Source organism: Rhinopithecus roxellana, chromosome 4 (genome assembly GCF_007565055.1).
Source record: "Rhinopithecus roxellana isolate Shanxi Qingling chromosome 4, ASM756505v1, whole genome shotgun sequence".
NCBI lineage: Eukaryota > Metazoa > Chordata > Mammalia > Primates > Cercopithecidae > Rhinopithecus > Rhinopithecus roxellana.
Window position 1 is genome coordinate 31,102,159 of NC_044552.1, and position 26,744 is coordinate 31,128,902.

The following is a 26,744-nucleotide window of genomic DNA, read 5'->3' on the forward strand; positions in this document are numbered from 1 at the left end:
GGTACCAGTTTGTTTTCACCCTGAAGATCCAAAGAAACTCTCATTATCCCTTTTCATGGCACAGATAATGTGAGATTTTATTTTATTCATTTATTTATGTCCTGTCTTACTCCACAAAGGATCTGTAGTGGGTACAGTAAAAACACCTAAAAATAACATTGAGATATTACCATTACAGAGTTGAAACTAGAGAAAATGGAACTCAAACATCTAGCTTTCTGCATAGTTGCTGTAGTTCAGCTTCAAATGTGGCTCTGAACTCTGGAAAATTGATATTTTATTTGTCTCCCTAATGTTCCAGTTCAGGAAAGAAGTTACGTGAATCTGCACGTGATAAAAGCCTAATAAGTCTTCTGAGTAAGATTCTGACGAGTGAGGAGCTCTTGGGTTCTGGGGCCAGTCTCGCTGTTTGTTGACTTGTAGTTGTGGGCATTGAGACCAGTAGACTGGCAATGCGGAATAGTGTAGATACCTGCTGCTGGTTGCTGGTTGTGGGCTTTCATCTCAGAAGTACCTGGTGGTTTCTATGTCTTCATTCGTGTTAAAACAAGAATCACATCCTTTCAGTTGGGGCAGATGTTGAACTAACTTTGCTAAACTCAAAATCTGAAATCACCCTATAGGCCAGGCATGGTGGCTTACGCCTGTAATCCCAGCACTTTGGGAGGCCGAGGCGAGTGGATCACTTGAGGTCAGGAGTTCAATACCAGCCTGACCAACATGACGAAACCCCATCTCTGCTAAAAATACAAAAACTAGCTGGGCGTGGTGACTCACACCTGTAATCCCACCTACTTGGGAGGCTAAAGCAGGAGGATCATTTGAACCTGGGAAGCAGAGGTTGCAGTGAGCAGAGATTGCACCACTGCACTCTAGCCTTCCAGCCTGGGCAACAGGGCGAGACTTTGTCTTTAAAAAAAAAAAAAAAAGCCCCAAAGTAAGTAAAAGTTTGTAAGTAAAAGTTAGGTCAAGTGGGGCTGGGTACGGTGGCTCACGCCTGTAATCCCAGCACTTTGGGAGGCCGAGGCTAGCGGATCTCAAGGTCGGGAGATCAAGACCATCCTGGGTAACACGGTGAAACCCCGTCTCTACTAAAAATACAAAAAATTAGCTGGGCATGGTGGCGGGCACCTGTAGTCCCAGCTACTCCGGAGGCTGAGGCAGGAGAATGGTGTGAACCCAGGAGGCGGGGCTTGCAGTGAGCCGAGATTACGCCACTGCACTCCAGCCTGGCGACAGAGCAAGATTCCATCTAAAAAAAAAAAAAAAAAAAAAGAGAGAGATCAAGTGTCAGTTGGCAGCCACTTCTTTACAACAGGTGAGTCTGGGTGTCCAGGGTGGATATCCAATCCTGCAGTTACCACAGGATATGTGCTCAGTGGCTACTGCAGCCTAGGAATGTAGAGGACAGGGTATGACCCTCTGCACAAAGTCCACTCTGTAGGTAGTTATAATAGTCAGACTTCCATTGGGACATTGATTGAGTCTGCTTTTTCTTTCCAAGTTTATGAGCTTCTTGTTCTCTAGAGTTTATAATTTATAACCAACTCTGTCACCTTTATGCTTAAATGTGATAGATTTGACCAGGAGAAGAAGCCATGATTCACTGCCAGATTCATGGACAAAAGGCTTCAGTAATTTTTCTTTTCAACTTTTTCTCTGTTGATGCTGGTTGGCTTGCCCTCAAGACCTTGCATTGTGATACCATTTTATGCCTTTCAGAGCATGTAATATTACTTTTAATCACATTGCTTCAATTTGCAATGGTGAATCTCTTCTCCACACTTGCTCGGGAGCTAATATGTGAAGCTGCCATGCAGGTTAGCCATCTGTTTAGGTTTTATATTTCATGTTTCTCTATCGTGGTGGCACTTAGCACTGCCTGCACAGTAGAATCATCTGGGGACTTCTGAAAATTTATCCCCAGGCCTCACCTCAGACCAGCAGAATCTTATACTCTGGAGGTGGGTCTCAGGCATCAGTACTTTTTTTTAGTTTTTATTTTATTTGAGACAAGGTCTTGCACTGTTGCCCAGGCTGGAATGCAGTGGCATAAACACAGTTAACTGCAACTTCGAAATCCTGGGCCCAAGATATCCTCCCACCTCAGCCTTCTGAGTATCTGCAACTACAGGCCTGTGCCACCATGCCTGGCTAATTTTTTAGACTTTTTTTGGTAGAGACAGGGTCTTGCTGTGTTGCCCAGACTGGTCTTAAACTCCTGGCCTCAAGCAGTCCTTCTACCTTGGCCTCCCAAAGCGTTGGAATTACAGGCCTGAGCTACTGTGCCCAGCCCCAGGCATCAGTACTATTTATTTTATTTTATTTTATTTATTTTATTTTATTATTTTGTTTTGTTTTGTTACGTTACGTTACGTTACGTTACGTTACGTTACGTTACGTTATTTTCGAGACAGAGTCTCGTTCTGTCATCCAGGCTGGAGTGCGGTGGTGCAATCTTGGCTCACTGCAACCTCCACGTTCCGGATTCAAGGGATTCTCCTACCTCAGCCTCCCAAGTAGCTGGGATTACAGATGTGCACCAGCACGCCCAGCTAATTTTTGTATTTTTAGTAGAGACGGGGTTTCACTGTGTTGGCCAGGCTTGTCTTGAACTCCTGACCTCAAGTGATCTGCCCACCTCAGCCTCCCAAAGTGCTGGGATTACAGGCATGAGAGCCACCACACCCAGCTGCATCAGTACTCTTTAGAAGCACTGCAGATGATCCTAATGCACTGTTTTGGCCTGATAGGAAAGTAATTGAAAAATTAAGAGGAAGCAGCCATTAGAGATGTCAGTTTTTGTTCTGTCTTAGAATGAATGGGCTAGGAATCCTATTTACCAGTTTCTGGATTGTTTTGTGAATAACACTTTGAAAGGAATCAGGAGATGAGACTCATTGCCATTAAGTCTGATATACTTATCTTGTCATAGACCTACATCATACGTGATAACTGCCTGTTTACTTCTCTGTGTCTTCACTGCTCTGATTGCAAACCCCTTTTGCCAAGTACCATGTCCTATTTAACTCTGCATTCTGAGTGCTTAACACATAGTAGGTATTCATTAAATAATGGGGGCACAAATGAAAGAAGCCTTAGGTTTGAGAGATTTGTAAGGATTCTAAGCAGAATTGGAGCTGGCCTTTAGAAGTTAAACTTTAGAATTGTGGCTCTCACTTCTCATGTCTGACCACTGCATTTGGCTGCAGCAACCTGCACCCTTTTCGGTCTGTCTCAGTCCCTTTTGATTGTTTTGGGGAAGTCCTGATGAGTTGGGGTTTAGCTTTGAGGGTCTGTCATACCTGTCTTACTAGCCTCTCTTTTGTTTGCAGCCCAGTGCCTGTGAGCAGGTGTCATGGTTTCCAGAATGTACTACTGAAATTCCTGACACTCAGGAAATGAGCGATTGGATGGTCGTGGGAAAGGTAGGCTTTCAGGAAGACGTACCCTGACTTTTTGGCACTCTCTTGACTTCACTTGCTCGAGTCTGGTATGTACATATACTTGCAGTTTAAGAAAAATGTGAATCTGACCATTCACGTTGGTAGGAATAAAGCTGTGTCAGGAGGGAGTGTCATGAGCTTTGCAAGTATGCCCCTTGGAGATATGGCAGGGCTTTTTCTTTTCTCCGAGTCATTTAAATTGTAAGGCAGACAAAATGTGTAACCTCTATCTTCTTCGTGGATGCCTTTTGAAGTGGCTTACCATACATATCTGTGTATATTCTGATCACTGCTAGATGAAAGGACATTGTCCTCAGAAAGTAATGAGGGAATTGTTACAGAGGGAATTTGTTTAATCTTCTTCTGGAAAATTGTGAGAATAAAGTAGATGGCCACCAAATCAATAGGTCTAGAGGGCAGTTCTCAAAGTATATGTGCTCCCGGGGATCTCTAAGACCCTTTCAGGGAGTCCACAAGGGCAAAACTGTTTTCATAATGATATTGAAAAGTTATTTGCACTTTTCACCCTCATTCTGTCACAAGTATCCAGTGGAATTTTCCAGAGGCTATGATGTGATATTACAACAGATTGAATGAAAAAGCAGAAAGGAAACGCTGTCCTTGTTAAGCCAGATGCTGAAGAAATTTGCAAAAATGGAAAACAGTACCACTGTCCTCACTAATTTTTTTCTTTTTTGAAATATGGTTATTTTTCTGAAAATATATTTCTGAAAAGCATTTATGTTAACAGTCTTTTCAACTGAATTGAAAAATATTTTTAAAATCTCAGTTTTAATTTCAAATATAATTATTTGAATTCTAGATAATAGATTATCTGTCTATTATCTATCCCGCATAAACAAAAATTCTTCAGGATCCTCAATAATTTTTAAGAGTGTAAAACCTGAGACCAAAGAGATTGAGTTTCACTGGTTTAGAGGTGGCTTCACTCATATGGGGGTTGCACTTGATATCCCTGTGAGACCCCTTAATGTCCCTGTTTTCTGAAATGCTACCAGGTCAGTGCCTAGTATCATGCATTTGTACTCATCACAGAGTGAGAGGCTTCCTGGTGGAAGGACAAGCTTTTGTCATTTGAGGCATTCCCCATCCTTCTGCCTCCATGCTCCAGGGTTAGATAGCTTGAATATCTCCTTCCTGTTTGGTGTTCCCAGCCTCAGCATTCATGAGTCTTGTGTCCATATGGTGCTCTACTCAGAGCTCCCGGGGTGGGGGTGAGGGGGTGCTTCATCTCATAGCCATCTGGAGAATAGCCAGAGGGGTTTAGGATTTTCTCTTTCCCACCCTTCAGGGATTAATGTTTCTTGGCAGAGAACCAAGTCCCTTCTTGCTCTACTTACTTGGAACCCTAATTTCTTCTTTCATCCCTGACAATTGGAGTCATATGTGGTCATTACTTACTGCTTTTTTCTCCCTGTAGAGAAAGATGATTATTGAAGATGAAACAGAGTTTTGTGGGGAAGAGCTGCTTCATAGTGTGTTGCAGTGTAAGGTAAGGCCTTGTGGCTAGAACCAGATATGAAAACCTTGTGGGAGGTGATTTGCTGGACTTTTCCATTTCTCCTTTGAGTTGGTTGTGGGAAGGCTAAAGTTAAGATTTTTACTGGAGATCAGATGCATAGCTTGATTCATATCTGCAAATTATCCTTTTCCTGGGTGACTGTTCTGCCCTGTGGGTGTTGTGCTGTCCCTGTGGTCAGCAGCCAAGAATGGATCCGCCTAACCTCAGTGGGTCTTTTCATTGTAATCCTGGGAGGGCCTGGTGTAGCAAAAGGTTTGGAGTCATTCTTCAGCATCAGATAGACCGGGATTCAAATCCAAGATCTGCAACTTTTTGCTGTGTGAACTTGGCCCAGTTGCTTTATCTTCTCTGAGTTTGAGTTTCCTCATCTATAAAATGAGGAGAAAATACTCATTTATTGGGGTTGTTGTGAGAACTAAATGAAATAGTGGGTGTGAAGTACCTGGGTAAATGTTAGCCTCCCCTTGATACTTTTTGGCCTAATTGAGAATCACATTATCTGTGGGCAGAATGAGTCAGGGGAACTCTGAGGAGGAAATGGGTTGGTGAAGAAGGCAGGCCTCAGACTAGCCTCACAGATTTTATTTTTTGGCAGTCATAGGGTTGGGAATATCCATAAGGTGACTGGAACTCAGGTAATGTGAGGATTTCTTTAGAGAGGAAATTGGTCAGGGAAGTTTGAGAGAAGGGATCGCTACTGTGTGGTAGATGCCATCAGAAAATGTTGGTCTTGTTTGTTTGTTTCTCCTCTCTCTAAGTGAGCTCTAGTCAGGTAAGCCTTCATACCAGAACTTTGATCCCTTGGAGAGTAGCTGCTGGTATGGAATGGAGAAACAGATTTACTATGAGGATTAGCAATTCCCAGAGGTGGCTCTGTGTGTAGCAGCGGGTGCTGTTTTTTAACCATTTGCCATGTGCCAGGCACCTGCTTACATTGTTTTGTTTTTGTTTTTGTTTTTGTTTTTGTTTTTGTTTTTTGTTGTTTTTTTTCACCAATTTACCAGCAAGGTAGTTGAGCAAGTGATTAAGCAACCTGTCTGGGGTCACACAGTGAGACATTTCAGAGCTGAGATGCCACAGGAACCTTGTTCCTTGGAGGGCTGTGAGTTGGGCACTGCATGCTCTTAAGATCCCTTTCCTATCCTGGAGCTCACCTTGAGGTTCTGATTCTCTGGGCAGAGCGTGTTTGATGTCCTGGATGGGGAAGAGATGCGGCGAGCTCGGACTCGGGCCAATCCCTACGAGATGATCCGAGGAGTCTTCTTTCTAAACAGGTTTGCTGACATTTCCCTCCCCTCCCCTGGTGCTCCCTGCTCTACCTTTTCAGTTGAGCCTAGTACATCCAGTACTTTTCTGTCTTGCTTTATTGCAGGGCAGCAATGAAGATGGCTAACATGGATTTTGTGTTTGATCGCATGTTCACAAATCCGCGGGACTCTTATGGGGTGAGAACAAGATTCTGCTTCTGAATTCATGGTGCTAAGTGGGTTTAAGCTTCAGTGGCTCAGCCATTGCCATTTGTTCAATGCTAGGAGAGTATTCTGACTGTGTGATGGAGATATTTTCCTTTGAGCTCCTCAGATAGGGTCCCACAGTGCTTCTGTGGTCCCAGGAGTGAAGCAGTTGTCTCCAGGGCTTCAGTCCTGGAATCCGAGCCCCTAACCCTACAGAAGGTAGAGTGAAAAGGTGAATATTGTTTTTATATAGCAAGCTATTTTCCAGATTGAAACTTGGTGACATCACCTGATTTGGGTGCTGTTTCTGGTATGAGAGGGGGTACTGGGAAATATGGTTTGAGTGTTGGATGAAATGTGGGCATTTTAGTGGGCCTTTTCACTGATCTATTTAAAATCAGTGTTGTATCTGAAAATCTAGCCTCTGTTGTTGGAATGTGGTGAGGAGGGACATAGCATTTATGAAGCAGGAGGGATTACTTAAGTTTATACCTTCTTTGGGCCTCAGCTGCCTCGTTCTGAAATGAGCTGTACTGACCTGCCAGAGGGCTGGGGTAGAACCAAAAGGCTCTTAAGAGTTGTCCCAGCACTGAGACTGTAATTTTAGACTGAGCCACTTTCCTTCTCGGCCTCTTTGAACAAGCTTTGTGTGGGATCGTAATTAAAAGGCCTTGGCCCTTTCAAGAAATGGTAAAGCAAAATGATTTTCTACTCTGCTGCATCTCATTTCTCTGAACATAGACTCTCCATAGTGATAGAGAAAGAAAAAAAGGAAATTTCATTCTAGAATACCCTTCAGGGTTTCAAAGCATTTTTACCTGGTCCTAGAAAGTTACTTTTCTTTGACCGTGACAGGGCCAGGAGCCAGCTATCCCAAAACCTGTTTCTGCTTCACTCACCATCATTCCACTAGACCCCCTGATTATCCACTGGCTAAAGAAACTTATTTTCCAAGTTCTTTAATGTTTCAGCTCCACCTACGTAACTGCTTCCTCCTTGCTGGCAAAACTGGCATGTAGCCCCTCCAGCCACTACTCATTTTTCGCTCCCAGGTCTCCCTCCTCGTTCCCCAGTACCAGCAGGCAGCACAAAAGGGCTCTTGGAATTAGCATCTTGAGAAAATTAGGTTGATATGATGTTGATTTAATTTTCTGAGCTCCAAATGATTTCCTTTAAACCCCTGCCTGGCAGAGGAGCTCTGTCAAGCTGATGGGAAGTCACAGTGTCTTTTTTGGCTTTTGAATATAAATGCCTCCAGCAGCTGGTATCTGGTTATTGCCTTTTGCTGTCATGAAAATGAAGTAGGCATCAGGATTGTACCATTCAGGTCGAGGGTAGAGACGTCAGTTACATAGGAAAAGGCAGCCGTGTTCGTAATGCTTCAGGCAGCTTCTTGACCTGAATTGATTGTTAGTGGCCACGGAGAACTGCCCTTTCAGAGATGTTTCTCTACGTTCCACTATAAAAAAAGTGATTTCTCATGAGCCCCTAGTGTTTTATTCTCTCTTTTCATTTCCGTTTTCCCCTGAGGACCAGAGATACAGCCAAGCCCAACAGGTTTGGTGTGGTTTTCAGGCAAGCAGAGACACTAGAACAGTCCCCAGCAGAAGAGGGAGTGGCTGAAGGCCCAGGCACACACCCACATTTGGTAGGGTCACAGTGGCTCTTGGATCAGGCAAATTGTAGACTAAGAGCAGGAGAATTTGAAGCTTGGAATGTGGAGAGGTTAGGAGGTGATAACAGGTGATGGAGAGAGCAGACTCTGAAGTTGTTTTTTTTTTTCTTTTTTTTTTTTTTGAGACGGAGTTTTGCTGTTGTTACCCAGGCTGGACTGCAATGGTGCGATCTCAGCTCACTGCAACCTCTGGCCTCCTGGGTTCAAGGGATTCTCCTGCCTCAGCCTCCCAAGTAGCTGGGATTACAGGCATGCGCCACCACGTCCGGCTAATTTTGTATTTTTAGTGGAGACAGCGTTTTTCCATTTTGGTCAGGCTGGCCTTAAACTCCCAACCTCAGGTGATCCGCCTGCCTTGACCTCCCAGTGTTGGGATTACAGGCGTGAACTCCCACGCCTAGCCAACTGTGAAGTTTTTAAGTAGGTCTGTGGTGCTGCAGGTTATGGTAAAGGAGAAAGGGGGTGAGGGGCAGAAAATAAAGAAGCTGTAAGCAAGAACTGAAGAGACAAAGGAAGGAGGGAAATTTAGATCCTTGGAGTATATGGAAGCATATTATAAACTGTTACATTATATCAAGGGTTTGTGTGCCTGGGGATGTTGTTGAGACAAGAATACATTGTATGTGAAGCACTGCAGAAGACAAAGGAATGTAGACATCATTTGTCTAATTTCCATTGAGTGTACTCGGAGTGCTGCTGTACTCACCACTGGAAAGAGAAAAATGTGGAAAGGGATGAGAGTTTTGACTCTGAGGAAGTTGATCTGATTGAGTACAATATCATCTTGCATTAATTTGTTTAATACTTCACAGTTTGTAAAGCTTTTCAATATAGGATACTTTATTTAGTCCTACGACAGCCTGGAGAAATACCTGCATCAGTCCCAATTTATAACTGAGCAAGCTCAAGCTTAATGACTTATATTGTGTACTTGTCCTTGACTGCACAGGCAGTAAGTAGCAGGGCTGAGAACCCCAGCTGTCCTTCCTGTGAAAAGACTTCCTGGCCATGACCTATAACGACCATACGTCTTGAAATCACAGAATGAGGTCATATTCATGCCCCCTTTTCAGGGGTGAGGTGCTCGCATCGATCATTCTGCATCCTTCTCCCAGTCTTCCTTTGGACCAGTGGTTCACTCAGAGGGCACGGCCGGTGGCAAGGAACCTTGTTTTCCCTCTTTGCAGTATGTGTAGGGCTTAAACTTGTGACCCCTGCCTCATTACCACCACGCTGACTCGAAGATGCTACATAGTGTTCTTGGTGAATACCATTAGGTCTTTTTTGTGTGCAAATGAATATAATCCAAAAGATGAATAATTGATGGCTCAGGAACCAAGAATGCTGGGGTGGCTTAGTAGGGAAGTGGAGAAAGAATGATTAAGACCCAGCATGCCTGGAGTGGGCTTATCGCAGGATGATGACATTTATTTTTAGCTAAAGTCCCTACTTTCTCCAGAGACTTTTTCACTATTTTGATAAAGCTAGATAGCTATCATCAGAAGAAAGGCCCATCTCACCAAGAAGTGATTGGGTTGTAAACGTTAGTATTTCTATTTCTTTCTTGGGACTATTTCCCCTAAAGCTTTCTAATCGTTATCTAGCAGCTGCAGAACTTCAGACCAGTACTCAGCCATGCCGAACCTGTAGAGAGGGAAGACTGAGGTCCCTGAACCTCTTCTGGCTGAGTGTTCATCATGGTCTGAGGCAAACTCTAGTCTTTTGCAGTTACCCACTTGTATAACTCAACCTTTTGTTGTCACCAGTGCAAATGGTTCATCCTCTCTGCTGTGGAGGGTGGGTAGAATTTCACTGTCTAGGGCTCAGGTGTGGGTAAGAGCATACCTAGCATTTGCGTAAAAGAGAAGTATAAACATACAATATGGGCCAGTACTGGGTTCAGCATAAATGTGAGGTTAAGAGATAAAGCTAGGCTGGGCATGGTGACTTCCACTTGTAATTCCAACACTGTGGGAGGCTGAAGTGGGAGGATTGCTTGAGTCCAGGAGTTTGAGGCCAGCCTGGGCAATAAACCAAGATCCTGTCTCTAAAAAAAAAAAAAAAAAAAAAAAATGTGCTGAACGTGGTAATGTGTGCCTGCCGGTTCCAGCTACTCAGGAGGCTGAAGAAAGAAGATTGCCTGAGCTCAGGAGTTCAAGGTTTCAGTGAGTTATTACTGCACCATTGCACCCCAGCATGGGCTGAGTGAGACCTCATTGCTACAAAAAAAAAAAAAAAAAAAAAAAAAATGCTGGGGAGAGAGAGCGAAAGCTATTCAAGGGGCCACAAATGTAATTATGCCAAAATTCAAATGATTGTTAGTCAGTCCTGAATTTGCTGGGTGCTCTGATGGTTGCCTGGAAGCTGCTGTTGCTGCACACCAGTATTTCCTTCCCTCTCTGTCTTGTCAGCTTCTGACTGTGCCCTGCCCCAGCCCCACACCCAGCACTGGGCAGGAGAAGAAGAAAGGGAGTGCAAAAAAGGAGAAAGACCAAATGCAATGTGGTGTCCAGGATTGGATCCCAAACAGAAAAAGAACATTAGTGAAATCTAAATGAAGTCTGGAGTTTAGTTAATAGTAAGGTACCAATGTTCTTAGTTTTGCTAAACATACCATGGTGTAAGGTGTTAACAAAACTGGAAACTGGCTGAGGGGTACAGGAACTCTGTACTATCTTGGCACCTTTTCTGTAAATCTAAAATTATTCCAAAATAAAAAGTTATTTGGGATTTTTTTAAAAGGTGGTTGGGAGAGCCAAGGAGGAAGGGGAGAAGGGAAGACAGAGGCTATGATGGGAAAAGGGAGGTTCCTGTGGCTGGGAGAGGGTGATGTTAGAGCCCCTCAGGCTTTGGTTGGACAGGAAGACGTGAGTCTAGTGGTTAGGCCAACTGGACCCTAATTTAGCTTTGTTGCAGACTGGCTGTGAACAGATTACTTTGTGACTTTGTATCTTGGTGCCTCTTTTTCCTTATCTGTAATGTGGGGCATATTCTGTTCAGTAGGACTCTTGAAAGGCAGTATATGGTGAGGAAAACACTCTGAGAAATAAAAAATGTACAGTCAGATACCCATAAAGATTTTTGTTGTTGTTGAGACAACCCTGGCGACAGGGTCTCGCTCTGTCGCCCAGGCTCAAGTGCAGTGACACGATCTCAGCTCACTGCAACCTGTGCCTCTCAGGTTCAAGCAATTCTCATGCCTCAGCCTCCCGAGTAGCTGGGTTTACAGGTGTGCGCCACCACGCCTGGCTAATGTTTAGTATTTTTAGTAGAGACAGGGTTTTACCATGTTGACCAGGCTGGTGTCAAACCCCTGACCTCAGACTATCCGCCTCTCTGGCCTCCCAAAGTGCTGGGATTACAGGCGTGAGCCACCACGCCCGGCTCCATGAAGATGTTTTTATGAGGAGTCTGAGCTAGGCCTGGTGATGTGATAGGTGTTGTGGGTATTTTGAGAGTGGATGAGGCAACACTAAAGGGTGTTGATCACCAGAAGATACATTTCCTGGGTGCTGTGGCCCTGGTGGGAGCTCTGGATTGTACTTGCCGAAAGGCTTATTTTACTCTCCCTGCATTCTCCTTCCTGTTCCCCATTGAGCTGTCTTGTTTTCCTTCCTCTCCTGTCCTTCATTTCCCTTTGCAGAAGCCACTGGTGAAGGACCGGGAAGCTGAGCTTCTTTACTTTGCCGACGTCTGTGCAGGCCCAGGTGGCTTCTCAGAGTATGTGCTGTGGAGGAAGAAGTGGCATGCAAAGGGCTTTGGAATGACTTTGAAGGGCCCTAATGACTTCAAGCTGGAGGACTTCTACTCTGCTTCCAGTGAACTCTTCGAACCCTATTATGGTAGGGACACTGAGGAGGGTACTAGGAGATATGAGGGACAGCCCCTCTATGGGGACTTCAGGTCAGAAGCAGTTGTTATCCACATACCATGTTTTCTTTCCTGTCTCTTACCCTGGGCTTCACAGTTCTTGTCAGAATCTTGGTTTCCTCTGGACTATACCTTTTTACCCTGGGCGTGTAGAATACGGGTCAAACACTTCCCTCAGCAGATTCTCATCAAGGCTCTATTAATTCCTCCTTTCAGGAGCACTCTGCTTTTGTGGTGGCAGGAGATAGTGAAGCTGCCTGATCTCTGGCTGAGAACTGGCAGGGTTATTAACAACTACAAACCCATGCCCATCTCTAGTCCTCTGTGCCAGGTGTGGAATGCACTGAGTTGCAGAAAGCTCGGCAACCCACAGCAGTCCCTCTGCTCTATGTTGATTGTAATTTGGCAGCAAATCCTAAGTCCTTTCTAAACAGTCCTTATTAAAAAATTGATGCCTAGATGTTGGTGCCTTAAACACAATTTGGGTCTTGAAGAGAAAGTTCCAAGAGTTGATGATTTTTGGCTGGTCAACTCCTTTGGGACTGTGTTTCATTATAACAGGGTACTATTCTTCCTCCTGGTCCATCACTGTAAGGGAGCCTTGCAGGATGGGCCCTAGTTCTCGAGACACCTGATGCCTGTGTTCTCTGTCCCAGAGCACTCGTGTCCCAGCTCCTGACATGTATAGGGCAGATGAACTCACTATGACTCTTGTATTCTGACAGGTGAGGGTGGGATTGATGGAGATGGAGATATCACCCGCCCAGAGAACATCTCTGCTTTTCGGAATTTTGTCCTGGATAACACAGATCGCAAGGGTGTCCACTTTCTGATGGCTGATGGGGTAGGTTACCTTTTTTCCATAGACTGATGCATTAAGGATTTGTTATTTTAGAGGTTTGAGAATTGTTTGTTTTGTCTGGTTCTTTAGCTGCCCCCAAAGGTGGTATTTCACAATTCAGATTGTAGGGGATGCATTTTTATTCTTTCTGTACATTTTTTAAATGATACTTTCGTAGAGACTGATGTTGTGGATACCTTTGCCTGGAGTAGGGTGATCTTGGTGTTGCTCCTGGTGGAGGCTATCTATACATGGTCACCTGTAAGCCTCTCATAGGCTGACAGATGGCCACCTAACCAAAGACGACAGCACGGGAATCCATGGGAGGCTCTTGTCAGGGCTGGGCTAAAGTGAAAGTTCAAGAGGCCTTGTCTACAGGCAGCTGCTTGAGGCACAGAGGGAAGCCCATTGCAGCTTTGTTCAGCAGAAGCTCTCACCCATTAATCTGACAATGCAGGCATTCCTTTCTGGAGTGAGCCACCACTTACTCTAGAGGAAGGACAGACAATGTGGCAGCTGCTTCAGGGTCATATAGCTAGAGTTGAGAAAAGCCTCTGGGGCTCTTAGGGTGGCCTCTCAAGCAGTAGCTATGTGGCTACTGAAGGAAGGTGGGCAGGATGTCAGCGTGATATCCAAAGATGCCCAGGCTCACTGAAGCACTGTGCACAGCAGGGAACGACAGATGACAGGCTTGGGGCTGGCTGTGAGGGAGGGGCTGCTCTAGCTGAGCAGATGTGGGAGTCTGATAGCGCTTATGAGGCAGCTGTTGCAGTGTGGCAGCTATAGAGTTGCGAACTCAAGGGCTTTCTGCTTCAGCACTTCAGCAGTGTAGAGGGGTGACCTAGGCTTTTTTTTTTTTTTTTAATTGACTCCATAATTAGACATGCATTTTGAGAAGCATCTTTAAGTCTGGAAGACACTGCTAAACATTTTTTATTCTGAGTCCTTTAGCTATCACTTTTGTAGAACTGAGTCAGGGAGACCTGGCCTGGTTGGGGCCTGTTTAATAGAGATCAGCGTCCTTTTTATTTTTATATTTTATTGTAAAAAACACAAATTTGATCATCTTAATCATTTTTAAGTGTTAACAGCAGTGTTAAGTCTATTCACAGTGTTGTGCAACAGATTTTCAGAAGTTTTCATTTTGCAAAACAGAAACTATACCCATTTAACAACACTCTGCCACCCGATGTCCCCTGGCCTCCTTTACTTTTATGTAAGCCTGACTCTCTGTCTCCTGCTGGGATCTCACAAGGAGGGAGACCACTCTAGAAATAGCATTACACATTCTTTCGGTAAATACCCTGGCCAGAGAGTCTGCCAGCTGGAGAGAAGAGGCACTGTGGTCTTAGGATGGGAAAGGGGGTATTATAAGTAAAACCTGAGTCAACAGAGAAAGATTACTATAACTAGGAAGGTTAACTTTTCTCCTGTCACCAGAATGGGAAGCCGAAGCAAGTTTTCTCACTGCACTCACTCCCTGGTCTTGTTAGGACTCACCAGAGCATTCTGTTTCTTATGTTGTAGTTGACCTCTGACTAGCCAATACTTTGACTCTGTTCTGCCTTACTCTTCCCGGGATTCCCGTGAGTTAAAACACTTTCTAGACCATCTCCTTGGAAAAGTAGGCTTGGTTCCATCCCCTGGGAATGATAGAGCAGGAAAGTGGAGCTGGTCCAGTGGTAGGTCTGAGTCCTGTGCTTACTCCATCTAACAAGCCCAGTGACCTTCTAAAATAACTCAACACTAAGCTGCTTCTTCATCAGTCAGATGGTGATCAATGAAAATACTTCAAGAACTCTTGATGAAGATAAGGTAGTGATGTTATTCTCAGTCCCTCTCCTTTCTCTTTCCAACCCCATTCCTTGTGCTCTCATTTCAGGGTTTCTCGGTGGAGGGGCAGGAGAACCTGCAGGAGATCCTCAGCAAGCAGCTGCTTCTGTGTCAGTTCCTCATGGCGCTGTCCATTGTCCGGACAGGTGACACTTCCTCAGCTGTCTCCTCACCCCAGGACCCACTAGAGGCCCTATTGGACAAGAGCATGTATAAGGGGTTGGAGGGGAAGTTAAAAAATCTGCTTGTGTTAGCTGACAGGTAGCTAAATGAGTAATTTAGGGAGAAAGAACCCTCAAAGTCCCCTCCAAAACTGGTTCTCCCCCTTAAATTGTCTCTGACTTTTAACGGACCCAGGTGCTGGTTCCTTGACTTTGTCATATTTACTCCCAAGACTACTTCACCCATCTCTTGGAATAGACCCATTGGCTGCTTTTGGTGTTTTCTCTCTAATCTAGGAGGCCACTTCATCTGTAAAACCTTTGACCTGTTCACACCGTTTAGTGTGGGGCTTGTCTACCTGCTGTACTGCTGCTTTGAACGAGTTTGTCTCTTCAAGCCTATTACCAGCCGTCCTGCCAACTCAGAGAGGTGAAGCCTTTCTCTCTGTATTAGCCAGATTCGTTGGCTAAATGTGAGAACAGCAAATCATGGTGCATCTCTCTGGCATGACCTCTTAAGCTACATTTAAAACCTTGACTTTAAAGAAGTGATGAGAGCCAACAGGATTCAGGATTCCTGGATCTTTTGGTCTTGTGATGTGCCAGTTCAGCTTCTGCCTCCTTCTCCTAAGCCTTATTCTCCATGCTTATGTGAGGGACTCTCAGCTTGGTCCAGGAGAAGGTGACCAATAGCAGGGACACTTCGGGGGGCATGGGCTGGGAAGGGGCAAGGAGCTGCTATCCAGAGGCACTGCTGGGGTCCTAGTGTGACACTGCCCACACACAAGGTGAGAGAAAACGCAACTAATCAGAATTGCCAGGTGGCTTGTTACAAACACATATTTCTGGACCTTCTCCTGGGAGAGTTTGATTCATTAGGTCTGTAATTTGACAGACTCCCCAGGTGATTGTGACGCAGCCCGTCTGTCACAGGGAAGTTAGGAACTACTGCCATAGAGAGTAGAAATAGAGCTTAACAGGGAAGGATTTGAGGGGAACTTTAGCGCGCAAAGGGTCTGTGTTGTTCTTTGTGCATAGGCCTAAGGTTGAATAGGGAAGTTGTGAAGCTTTGTGATTCCACAAGGGGTTGGGGGAAAGGAATGTATGGGGAGGAAGCCCTTGCTCGGTGGAGTGACAGAGTATCTCCTGCCAGGTATGTGGTGTGCAAGGGCCTGAAGGTGGGCATAGATGACGTTCGGGATTACCTCTTCGCAGTGAATATTAAACTCAATCAGCTGCGGAACACTGATTCCGACGTCAACTTGGTGGTCCCCCTGGAGGTGATCAAGGGAGACCATGAATTTACTGACTACATGATACGGTCCAATGAGAGGTAAGCCAACGGGCTGGTTTTTGCTGGTACCACTGAGGTCCTAAGGAAGACCAGAGAGTGAAAGACTGAATGGTTGGCTCTTGGTATCACTTTGTCAATCCTGACAAATTGGCAACTGAGTATGGTCTGCTGGTTCCAGGGCTGCCTGGGACTTTGGTTAGTTACCCTCAGGGACCCCCATCCTGCTGCCAGGCCCTATCCCAAGGGTGGCAGGTAGGTGCCTGGCTAGTATAGGCCTGCCCACAGGTGCCTGTGTATACGCAGGAGCCTGTGTATAGCTGACAGAGAGCAGCCTGTGTCCCTGGAGGCAGGAGTAATTTCCCTTTAATTGCTGCTGTTTGTAGAAGGCCATCATGCTTATTGCCTAGAGAAGTCCCTGTTTGGAGGCAGGAGATGGATGGAAAGCATGTGTATAACATGCTTTGGAAGTGCCCAAACTTTTGCCAGCTCATGAGTTTCCCAGCTGGTGATCCAAATGCTGTTTTCTGTATCTTCTTTGTTTTCCCCACTCCCTGTTAGTGGTAATAATTTGAAGTTGTGATATTTGGCTTAGTTTTCTCAGTGGGCAGGCCTTAGAAAAAAGTGCTTGGAGATAGGTTGGTGGGTTGTATAGTAGCAGTTCATCAACAGAAAGTGCTCTCTTAGGGGGCCAAACAGGTGTTGGAAAGGCCTTAGTTAAGGGTCCAACCTTAAGTCCCCCAGAGAAGTTTGAAGATATAGGTGGCCCTGGAGAATCACAGAAGGGGAGGAAGTCTTTGTCCTATTCTCTTCTATTTTTCCAGTATCGCCTTGTGTTTTGACTTTCCACAGTACTACCATATAAGCTCCCTCATTTTGATAGCAATGGTAGGCACCAAAGTGGAGCAGACAGTAAACTTCAGCATGTTATAGATGAGGAAGCAAACAGGCCCAGGGATCAGACTGGCTAGGGCTTTATAACACTTCTGGGTTATGGAACATGTCTTTTGGCTGAACAAGTGTGCGTAGAAGCATGGCAGAACTGGACTTCTTTTCAATGGTTCCAATAGCACAGAGTATTTAAGCAACTCTATAACCATCCACTTTTCTTTTTCTAAAAAAGTGGAAGTATAATTCTGTAAGTGAAATGTAAATCTTAAGTGTATACTTTAATCAGTTTTGACAAATGCATATAGCCTTGTAGCCTACCATCCCTATTAAGATAAAAAACGTGACTGGGCGTAGTGGCTCATGCCTGTAATCCCAGCACTTTGGGAGGCCGAGGCGGGCAGATCACGAGGTCAGGAGATCGAGACCATCCTGGCTAACATGGTGAAACTTTGTCTCTACTACAAATACAAAAAATAAGCCGGGCGTGGTGGCAGGTGCCTGTAGTCCCAGCTACTTGGGAGGCTGAGGCAGGAGAATGGCGTGAACCCAGGAGGCGGAGCTTGCAGTGAGCCGAGATTGTGCCACTGCACTCCAGCCTGGGCAACAGAGAAAAAAAAAAAAAAAGATAAAAAACGTTTCCATCACCTAAGGAAATTTCCTTGTGCCGCTACTCAGGCAACCCCAAAGTAACCCCTCTTCTGATTTTTATCACCACCGGTTAGTTTTGCTTGTTCTAGAACTTTGTATTTTGTGTCTGGGATTTTTTCCTCATCATGTTTTTGAGATTCATTCATATTGTGTTAGTTGGTTTGGTTTTCTTGCTGACTAGTATTCCATTCCATTGTATAGGGATTCTTTTGTCAATGGCCACTTGACAGTTTGGGGCTGTTACAAATAAAGCTGATAAAAACATTCTTATACAAAGCTTGGGTGGACAAATGTTGTAATTTCCCTTGGGTAAATACCTGAGTGGGAAATTCTGGATCATAGAGGAGATGTATGTTTATTTTAAAATACCACATAGTTTTCTAAAACACTGTGTGTGTGTATCATATATATATATACACACACACACACAATAAAACAATGTATATGTATATAGTATATATATAATATGTATATTATGGCTGGGCGCCGTGGCTCATGCCTGTAATCCCAGCACTTTGGGAGGCCGAGGTGGGTGGATCACCTGAGGTCGGGAGTTCGAGACTAGCCTGGCCAATATGGTGAAACCCTATCTCTACTAAAAATATAAAATTAGCTGGGCGTGGTGGCACATGCCTGTAATCCCAGCTACTGGGGAGGCTGAGGCAGGAGAATCGCTTGAACCTGGGAGGTGGAGGTTGCAGTGAACTGAGATCGCGCCATTGCACTCCAGCCTGGGCAATGAGCAAGACTCTGTCTCAAAAAAAAAATTGTATATTATATATAAAAACAATAAAACAATTTATATACATTGTTTTATTCTCCTTCCAGCAAAATATGAAGTTCTGATTACATCTTTGTCAGCACTTGGTATTATCAGTCTTTTATTTTAATCATTTGGTGGGGTATAGCGTTATATCATTGTGGTTTCAATATGTATTTCTGTGACAACTGATTATATTGAACCCCTTTGTGTGTGCTTATTGGCTACTTGTATATCTTCTTTTATGAAGTGTTTCTTCAAGTCTTTTGAACATTTAAAAAAATTGATTTGCCTTTTTATCAAGTTGCAGGAATTATTTTACATTCTGGATACAAGTCCTGTGAGTAGCTGGGATTACAGGCACCTGCCACCATGCCCAGCTAATTTTTGTGTTTTTAGTAGAGACAGGTTACAACATGTTGGCCAGGCTGGTCTTGAACTGACCTCAGGTGATCCGCCCACCTAGGCCTCCCAAAGTGCTGGGATTTCAGGCACGAGCCACCATGTCTGGCTGACCTTTGGCTATTTTTAATTGTTTTTTTTTTTTGTTGTTGTTGTTGAATTGTAGGAGTTCTTTAAATATTCTGGATATTAATCACTTGTCAGATATGTGATTTGAAAATATCTGCGATTCTGTAGGGGTTTTTTTTCCCACTGCATTGATTGGGTCCTTTGATGCACTTAAGTTTAAAATTTTGATGTAATCCAATTTACCTATTTTTTTCTTTTATTCCTTGTGCTTTTGGTGTTATATGCAGGAAATCATTGTTAAATTCAATGTCATTAATCTTTCCTCTATGTTTTTAAAGAGTTTTACAGTTTCTTTTTTTTTTTTTCTTTTTTTTTTGAGACGGAGTCTTGCTCTGTTGCCAGGCTGGAATACAGTGGTGCAATCTCAGCTCACTGCAATCTGTGCCTCCCAGGTTCAAGCAATTCTCCGGTCTCAACCTCCCGAGTAGCTGGGATTACAGGTGTGTGCCACCATGCTCAGCTAATTTTTGTATTTTTAGTAGAGACAGAGTTTCACCATGTTGGCCAGGATGGTCTCCATCTCTTGGCCAGGATGGTCTCGATCTTTTGACCTCGTGATCCTCCCGCCTCGGCCTCCCAAAGTGCTGGAATTACAGGCATGAGCCACTGCGCCTGGCCAAGTTTTACAGTTTTATGTGTTACATTTAGATCTTTGATTCATTTTAAGTTAATTTTTGTGTATAGTATTAGGTGAGAGTCAGTTTGCATGTGAATATCTAGTTTTCCCAGCACCATTAGTTGAAAACACTGCCCTTTCCCCATTGATTGGTCTTGGCATCTATCATTTGATCATATATATAAGAGTTTATTTCTGGGCTATCTCTTCCGTTGGTTTATGTGTCTGTCTCTATGCCAGTAGTAGACAGTTTTTATTACTGTAGCTTTGTAGGAAGTTTTAATATCAGGAAGTGTGAGTTCTCTAACTTTGCTCATCATTTTCAAGATTATTCTGGCTATTTGGTGTCCCTTGAGATTCCTTATAAATTTTAGGATGGGCTTTTCTATTTCTGCACATATATATGTGTATATATATAATTTTTTTAATGTTATGAATTTCCCTTCAAGGATCCTTTAGGGCCAGGCACGGTGACTCACACCTGTAATCCCAGCACTTTGGGAGACCAAGGCAGTTGATTACTTATGCTCAGGAGTTTGAAACCAGCCTGGGCAACATGGTTGAAGCCCTATCTCTACAAAACGTATAAAAATTAGCTGGGCATGGTGGCTTATACCTGTGGTACCAGCTACTCAGGAGGCTGAGGCAAGAGGATTGCTTGAGCCGAGAAGGTGGAGGTTGCAGTGAGCCAAGATTGCACCACTGCCCTCCAGCCCGGATGACAGAATGAGACCCTGTCTCAAAAAAAAAAAAAGGATGCTTTAGCCGAATCTCCTACATTTTGATATGTGTCTTTTAATTATCCTATGGCTCATATATTTTAAATTTTTTCCTTATGATTTGTTCTTTGATTCATAGATTATGTGTATGTCGTATTTAATGTTCAGATAATTTAGGATTTTTAAGATACCTGTTAGATTTAGTCACACCATTCTCAGAGAATGTATTCTGTATGATTTTGATCCTTTGAAACTTAATGAGGCTTATTTTATGGCCCATCATATGCTCTATCTTGGTGTTGCTTGGTATAATGTTCTATAAATGTTAATTTGGTCAAGTTAGTTCATAGTGTTTTTCAGATCTTCTAAATCTTCACTGATATTTTGAGTACTTATTCTGTCAGTTGCTAAGAGGGTTGTTAAAGTCTTTATGATTATTGAGCTGTCTGTGTCTCCCATTAGTTTTGTCAGTTCTTCAGTTATTTGGGATCTTTGTTATTAGGCACATGCACGTTTAAAAAAGACAGTTTTGTTTTCTTGATGAATTGACCTTTTGTCGTTATGAAATACCCTATTTCCAGTAATACTCCTTGTCTGAAAGTCTGCTTTATCTGACATTAATATAGCCACTTAAGCTTTCTTTAGCTTAGTGTTTGTGTGGTCTTTTTTTGTCCTTCTACCTTTGTCTTTATGATTAAATGTGTTTCTTATAGACAACATGTGGGTAAGTCTTACCTTTTTGTCCAGTCTGACCTGTATAGAAGTCTCAGCATTTTAATTGGGGTGATTGGTACATTTACATTGAGTGTAATTATTAATGTTTGGCTCTAAATCCTCTGTCTTGGTTGATTTCTGTTTATCCTGTCTGTTCTTTGTTCTTCTCTTCCTTTCTTCCCTCCATTTTTGGTGGGACTAATTCAGTATTTTTTAATAACTAATTCAGTATTTTTTAATAACTAATTCAGTATTTTTTAAATAATTCAGTATTTTTTAGTATTCTTTTTATCTCCTTGGGGTTTTTTACATGACTTTATTTTGTTTTGTTTTAGTTGTTGCTCTAGAGATTACAATATGCACCTTTAATTAATCAGTCTGCCTTCCAAAACTATTTCGTTGCTTTATGAACAGTGTAAGAACCTTACAACACGACATATGCTATTCTTTTGTCTTTGTGTTTTTGTTTTTATATAAACCCTAGTTTATATAATTACTATTTTTACTTTAAACTGCTTATAGTCTTTTAAAGATGCACACGCATGCACATATATATCTAATTTTTTTTAAAAAGGTGTTTGGTATTTACTGACATACTTACCCTTTCTGGTGTTCTTCATTCCTTCCTGTAGAACCAGATTTCCATTTGGAATCATTTCGCTTCAGCCTAAAGAATTTCTTTTAGCCTATCTTTGTAGTACAAGTCTGCTGGAGACTAATTCCCTGCTTTTGTGTATTTAAAAATATATTTAGGCCAGGTGTGGTGGCTCATGCCTATAATCCCAGGACTTTGGGAGGCTTAGGCAGGTGGATCACCTGAGGTCAGGAGTTCGAGACCAGCCTGACCAACATGGTGAAACCTCGTCTCTACAAAAGTACAAAAATTAGCCCGGCATGATGGCGGGTACCTGTAATCCCAGCTACTCGGGAGGCTGAGGCAGAAGAAGCACTTGAACCTGGGAGGCGGAGGTTGCATTGAGCTGGGATTGTGCCATTGCACTCTAGCCTAGGTGAGAGAGCAAGACTTCATCTTAAATAAATAAATAAATAAAAATAATGTATTTAGACCAGGCATGGTGGCTCATGCCTGTAATTCCAGCACTTTGGGAGGCCGAGGCAGGTGGATCACTTCAGGCCAGGAGCTTGAGACTGGCCTGCCCAACATGGTGAAACTGTCTGGCAAGAGAATTGCTTGAACCCAGGGGGCGGAGGTTGCAGTGAGCCAAGATCGTGCCACTGCACTCCAGCCTGGGTGATAGAGTGAGACTCTGTCTCAAAAAAAAAAAAGGCCGGGCGCGGTGGCTCAAGCCTGTAATCCCAGCACTTTGGGAGGCCGATACGGGTGGATCACAAGGTCAGGAGATCGAGACCATCCTGGCTAACATGGTGAAACCCCATCTCTACTAAAAAAAAAAATACAAAAAACTAGCCAGGCGAGGTGGCGGGCGCCTGTAGTCCCAGCTACTCGGGAGGCTGAGGCAGGAGAATGGTGTGAACCTGGGAGGCGGAGCTTGCAGTGAGCTGAGATCTGGCCACTGCACTCCAGCCTGGGCGACAGAGCAAGACTCTGTCTCAAAAAAAAAAATATATATATATATGTATGTATGTATGTATGTATATTTCCCTTTCATTTTTGAAGGATATTTTCACTGGGTATAGAATTTGAGGTTGATGTTTTTTGCACTTTAAAGATATGATTCCATGGTTCTCTGCCTCCCTTGTTTCTGATGAAAAGTCAGCCATTATTCCTGTTGTTTTCCTGTATGTCATGTGTCTTTTTCCCTTCCGGCTGCTTTTAATATTTTATCTGTTATTTTTAGTATATCAACCTTGATACATTTATATGTAGTTTTCTTTGTATTTATTCTGCTTGGGGTTCACTGACCTTGGATCTGTGGATTGATTTCATTCAACACTTCAGGAAATTTCTTGGCCATTAGTTTGTCAATATGTTGTTTTATTGGTGTTTTTTTTTTGTTTTTGTTTTTTTTTGAGATGGAGTCTCACTCTGTTGCCCAGGCTGGAGTGCAGTGGTGCAATCTCAGCTCACTGCAGCCTCCTCCTCTGGGGTTCAAGTGATTCACCTGCTTCAGCCTCCCGAGTAGTTGGGATTACAGGCGCCCACCACCATGCCTGGCTAGTTTTTGTGTTTTTAGTAGAGACAGAATTTCACCATGTTGGTCAGGCTGGTCTCAAACTCCTGACCTCAGATGATCCGCCAGCCTTAGCCTCCCAGAGTGCTGGGATTACAGGCGTGAGCCACCACACCCAGCCTAATATATTGTTTTATTCTTTCCTCTGCTTCTGGAACTCCAATTATGTTTATGTTAAGCAGTTTGCTATTGTCCCCAATACCTAGATGATCCGTTTTTGGTTTTTTTTTCACTTTTTTTCCTCTTTTATGTTTCAGTTTGGGTTTCTATTGACATGTCTGTCCTCAAGTTCACTGGTTCTTTCCTCTACTATGTTCAGTCTGCCAATCCCAGCAAAATAATTTCTCATCTCGAACATATTTTCATTTCTAGAATTTCTATTTGCCTTTAAAAAATAGTTTCTATATCTCTGCTGAAAATCTTCACCTTTTTATATATGTCATTCACCCTTTCCAGTAGATCTTTTAACATGTTTATTACAGTTATCTTAAAGGCCCCATCTGAGAATTCCAACATTTGGGCCATCTCTGGGTCTTATTCTGTTGGCTTGTTTTCCCTCTTGCCAATGGGTAGCATTTTCTTGCTTCATCATATGCCTCATAATTTTTTATTAAATGCCAGGCATTGTATGTAAAGAACAGTGAAGACTAAAGTAGAAAGGGTAGCTGTTACTATACATGGGTCGAGTAAGCTTAGTCTATAGTTGAACCGAGTCTGGGCTTTGAATGAGCTCACCTCTACTCTCAGATGATTTAAGGGTGGGATTAGAAGCTTCCTTTTAGTAGGACTTGGGATCTAAGAACTGAGTGACTTGGTTTTCCTGTTCTACCCTCATCCTTCAGTAAGCCCCACATAACTGCACTGTGGGGTGGGGTGTGGGTTTCTTTCTCAACTCTCCAGCTCCTTCACCAAACGTAGATGGCCACTGCTCCAGTTTAACCTCTCTGTCCTGATGTCAGTTACCTGTCTTTTTTGGTAATCATGAGATCAAACAATTTTTTTTTTCTTCTAGCCACTGTGGTCTGCAGATCAAAGCTCTGGCAAAAATCCATGCCTTTGTTCAAGACACGTGAGTGTTGCCCACTTTTCAGAAACCACCTATTTCAAGGGAAGATCTTGCTTTGCTCCTCCCCCCAAGCTGGTTGTTTTTTTCATTTCAAGAAACATTTTAAAACACCTACTCTTATCTCATACTCTGCTGTGGTCTCTGAAGGATGCCAGAGAAGCATATGACGTGAACCTTGTCCCCAAATACTTTACACTGTCTTTGGGCAGATAATAGTAACCCAGGAAACGGATACAGGAAAGTTTATTAACAGTGCATCAGAGGGTTATACAGTGGCATAGCACAAGTAGAATACATAATGTTCAGGGGACACAGAGTAAAGAGTGATCAAGAGAGGAGAGGTAGGACTGATCAGAGAAACCTCTGGTAGGGGGTGAACATAAGCTAATTCAGCCTTGTGGGGCATGGTGACATCTGCTGAGACAGGTTTAGTATGGCCTGTGTCAGCAGAAGAGGAGCTAGAACATGTTGATGGGTGATTGAAAAGGGGTGTCAGAGAGGACCCTGGCATCCAGGTGGTCTGGAGGGCACTTTCTCCTTTCCCACTGTGGTGAGAAGGGCAGGTAATCCCATTTCATGTATGTTTGAGCTCATCTTCAAAAGGAGAGCCTTGCATGTGTTGTAATCACGCTGGGCCAGTGGCAGCATAGTGTCTGTGTGTACACTCACATGTTCATTCATTCAGGCCTCCTCTCTATGGGATGTGAGGGGTGCACTGGGGGCACTCCTGTGTCTCGTAGAGATTTTAATCACTGACTGGCTTCATACTCCCAGGACACTGAGTGAGCCTCGACAGGCAGAGATCCGGAAGGAGTGCCTCCGACTCTGGGGGGTGAGTGTCTCCCCCAGCCCATTGCTGCTTCAGGGCAGGGAAGCCGTAGAGAAGAATGGGGTTAATTCCCAATCCTGTCACCTTAGGGTCTCTCTGCATCCAAAAATATATGCTACCCTCACAGCATCCCAGAGGTTGACTTTTCGGCATTGCTGGTAGTTACCTCCTTGGCCCTTTCACTGCAGGTTTGACCCTGCAGCTGGGTCAGAAAGGACTAAGGGGTGGGGTGTGGGGAGGTGGACTGGCATCAGTTTTGCAACTGGTGGCCCCATGTAGCAGCACTGACCACAGAGAGCCCCAGAGAAAGGGAAGTAGCCTTTGGGGTGCATTGCCACAGGGTCTGAAAGGGAGCAGTGAGTGAATTATCCACCTCCATCCCTGTCAGCCTAGCCTCCTTTGTTGTGTGCCATTCCTCCTCCCCAGTCTGACCCTATCCTCCACCTGCGTACACTCATACACGGCCTCGGTCAAACGGGCATTTGAAAGTCAAGGCTCTTTGCTGTCTTATTTCAGATCCCAGACCAGGCTCGTGTGGCTCCTTCTTCCTCTGACCCCAAATCAAAGTTCTTTGAGCTAATCCAGGTAAGACTGGTATCTGTGGTGGAAATAAAAAGTTAGAGATCCGTCTCTAGATGTGGATAGTATCACTGAGGCCCCAAATGCATGGCCTCCAGAGGGTTTGTGCAGATGCCCCTCATGGATTCTAAGGGGCAGAGCTAAGGCTGCCACAGTGGGAAACCTTTGGTATAGGGTGTTGAATTCCCCAAGAGCAGTCAGGCCAACGGAAGATTCTCATCTTCAGTGCCTGTGCTCAGCATTCCTGCCACCCAAAGGGTGGTTCTGGCTCTGTCACCCTGGCAAGTTCAGGGTCCTGTGGGATTTGCCTACAAAAGAGACACAGAGTATAGGATGATCTTAGACAAGGGAGCTGGGCATAGGGTGAAGGGAGCTGCCAGGGAAGCCCACAGCAGGGTTGGCCTAAACCCCAGCTTCTTTGTCTTATTTCTGGTGACCTGGTCCTCAGAGTTCTTTTGCCCTGTTTCTTCCTACCACTCAACCTCCAGCTTTTACTTGGGTCTCATTTAAATCTGGCCCAGATCATGGGCAATTGTGCTGGTTTTGTGGGGGTCAGGGAGTAGAGACTGAGGTTCAAGATGCCCTCCAAAGAATTGTATGTGTACAATTTTCTAAATGGGGTAAAGAGATCACTAAACTGTTCTCACACCAACTGCTGGAGAATCCTTGCTTTTACTTTTATCGAAGGGGCAGCTTTTATATTCTGGTGACATTTTCTTATAGGTCTGGTAAATTGATCTGTACTTGGGGACTCAGTGTTCTTTACTTTTCCAGCCTCTCCTAATAGGTCCTACAGGAACATTCCAAGTAGATGGAAATAGATCCCATTTAGTGCACAGTTAGGTAGAGAAGGGGGTGCAGGTGAGCGTATTTCAGAGAGCCAATGCTTCCTGTCCCTTGCCTTGTCGAGCCTGCCCCCAGCCCATATAGGCACCCATACTGTCCCTTCCCCCAACCTGACAGTGTTTTCTCTGACTCGTGGCTGCAGGGCACTGAGATTGACATCTTCAGCTACAAGCCCACACTGCTCACCTCTAAAACCCTGGAGAAGATCCGCCCTGTGTTTGACTACCGCTGCATGGTGTCTGGCAGTGAGCAGAAGTTCCTCATCGGCCTGGGGGTAA

General features: G+C 44.1%; 1 protein-coding gene across 3 annotated transcripts in view; it reads left to right on the plus strand.

The window, feature by feature from the left end:
* The window catches only part of CMTR1 (cap methyltransferase 1), a 48,987-nt gene that overhangs the window by 14,345 nt on the left and 7,898 nt on the right, over positions 1 to 26,744 (plus strand). For all 3 annotated transcript variants that reach the window (XR_004056790.1, XR_004056789.1, XM_010389714.2), the window contains exons 5-17: positions 3,336 to 3,428; positions 4,888 to 4,959; positions 6,169 to 6,263; positions 6,362 to 6,434; positions 11,762 to 11,960; positions 12,714 to 12,832; positions 14,712 to 14,808; positions 15,121 to 15,253; positions 15,977 to 16,156; positions 24,159 to 24,215; positions 24,987 to 25,044; positions 25,558 to 25,626; positions 26,609 to 26,740. Coding sequence is in view for 1 of the 3 variants with exons in the window: in XM_010389714.2 (XP_010388016.1) it covers positions 3,336 to 3,428; positions 4,888 to 4,959; positions 6,169 to 6,263; positions 6,362 to 6,434; positions 11,762 to 11,960; positions 12,714 to 12,832; positions 14,712 to 14,808; positions 15,121 to 15,253; positions 15,977 to 16,156; positions 24,159 to 24,215; positions 24,987 to 25,044; positions 25,558 to 25,626; positions 26,609 to 26,740 (1,377 nt within the window). In the remaining 2 variants the exon portion in view is untranslated. The remainder of the gene's footprint in view (positions 1 to 3,335; positions 3,429 to 4,887; positions 4,960 to 6,168; positions 6,264 to 6,361; positions 6,435 to 11,761; positions 11,961 to 12,713; positions 12,833 to 14,711; positions 14,809 to 15,120; positions 15,254 to 15,976; positions 16,157 to 24,158; positions 24,216 to 24,986; positions 25,045 to 25,557; positions 25,627 to 26,608; positions 26,741 to 26,744) is intronic.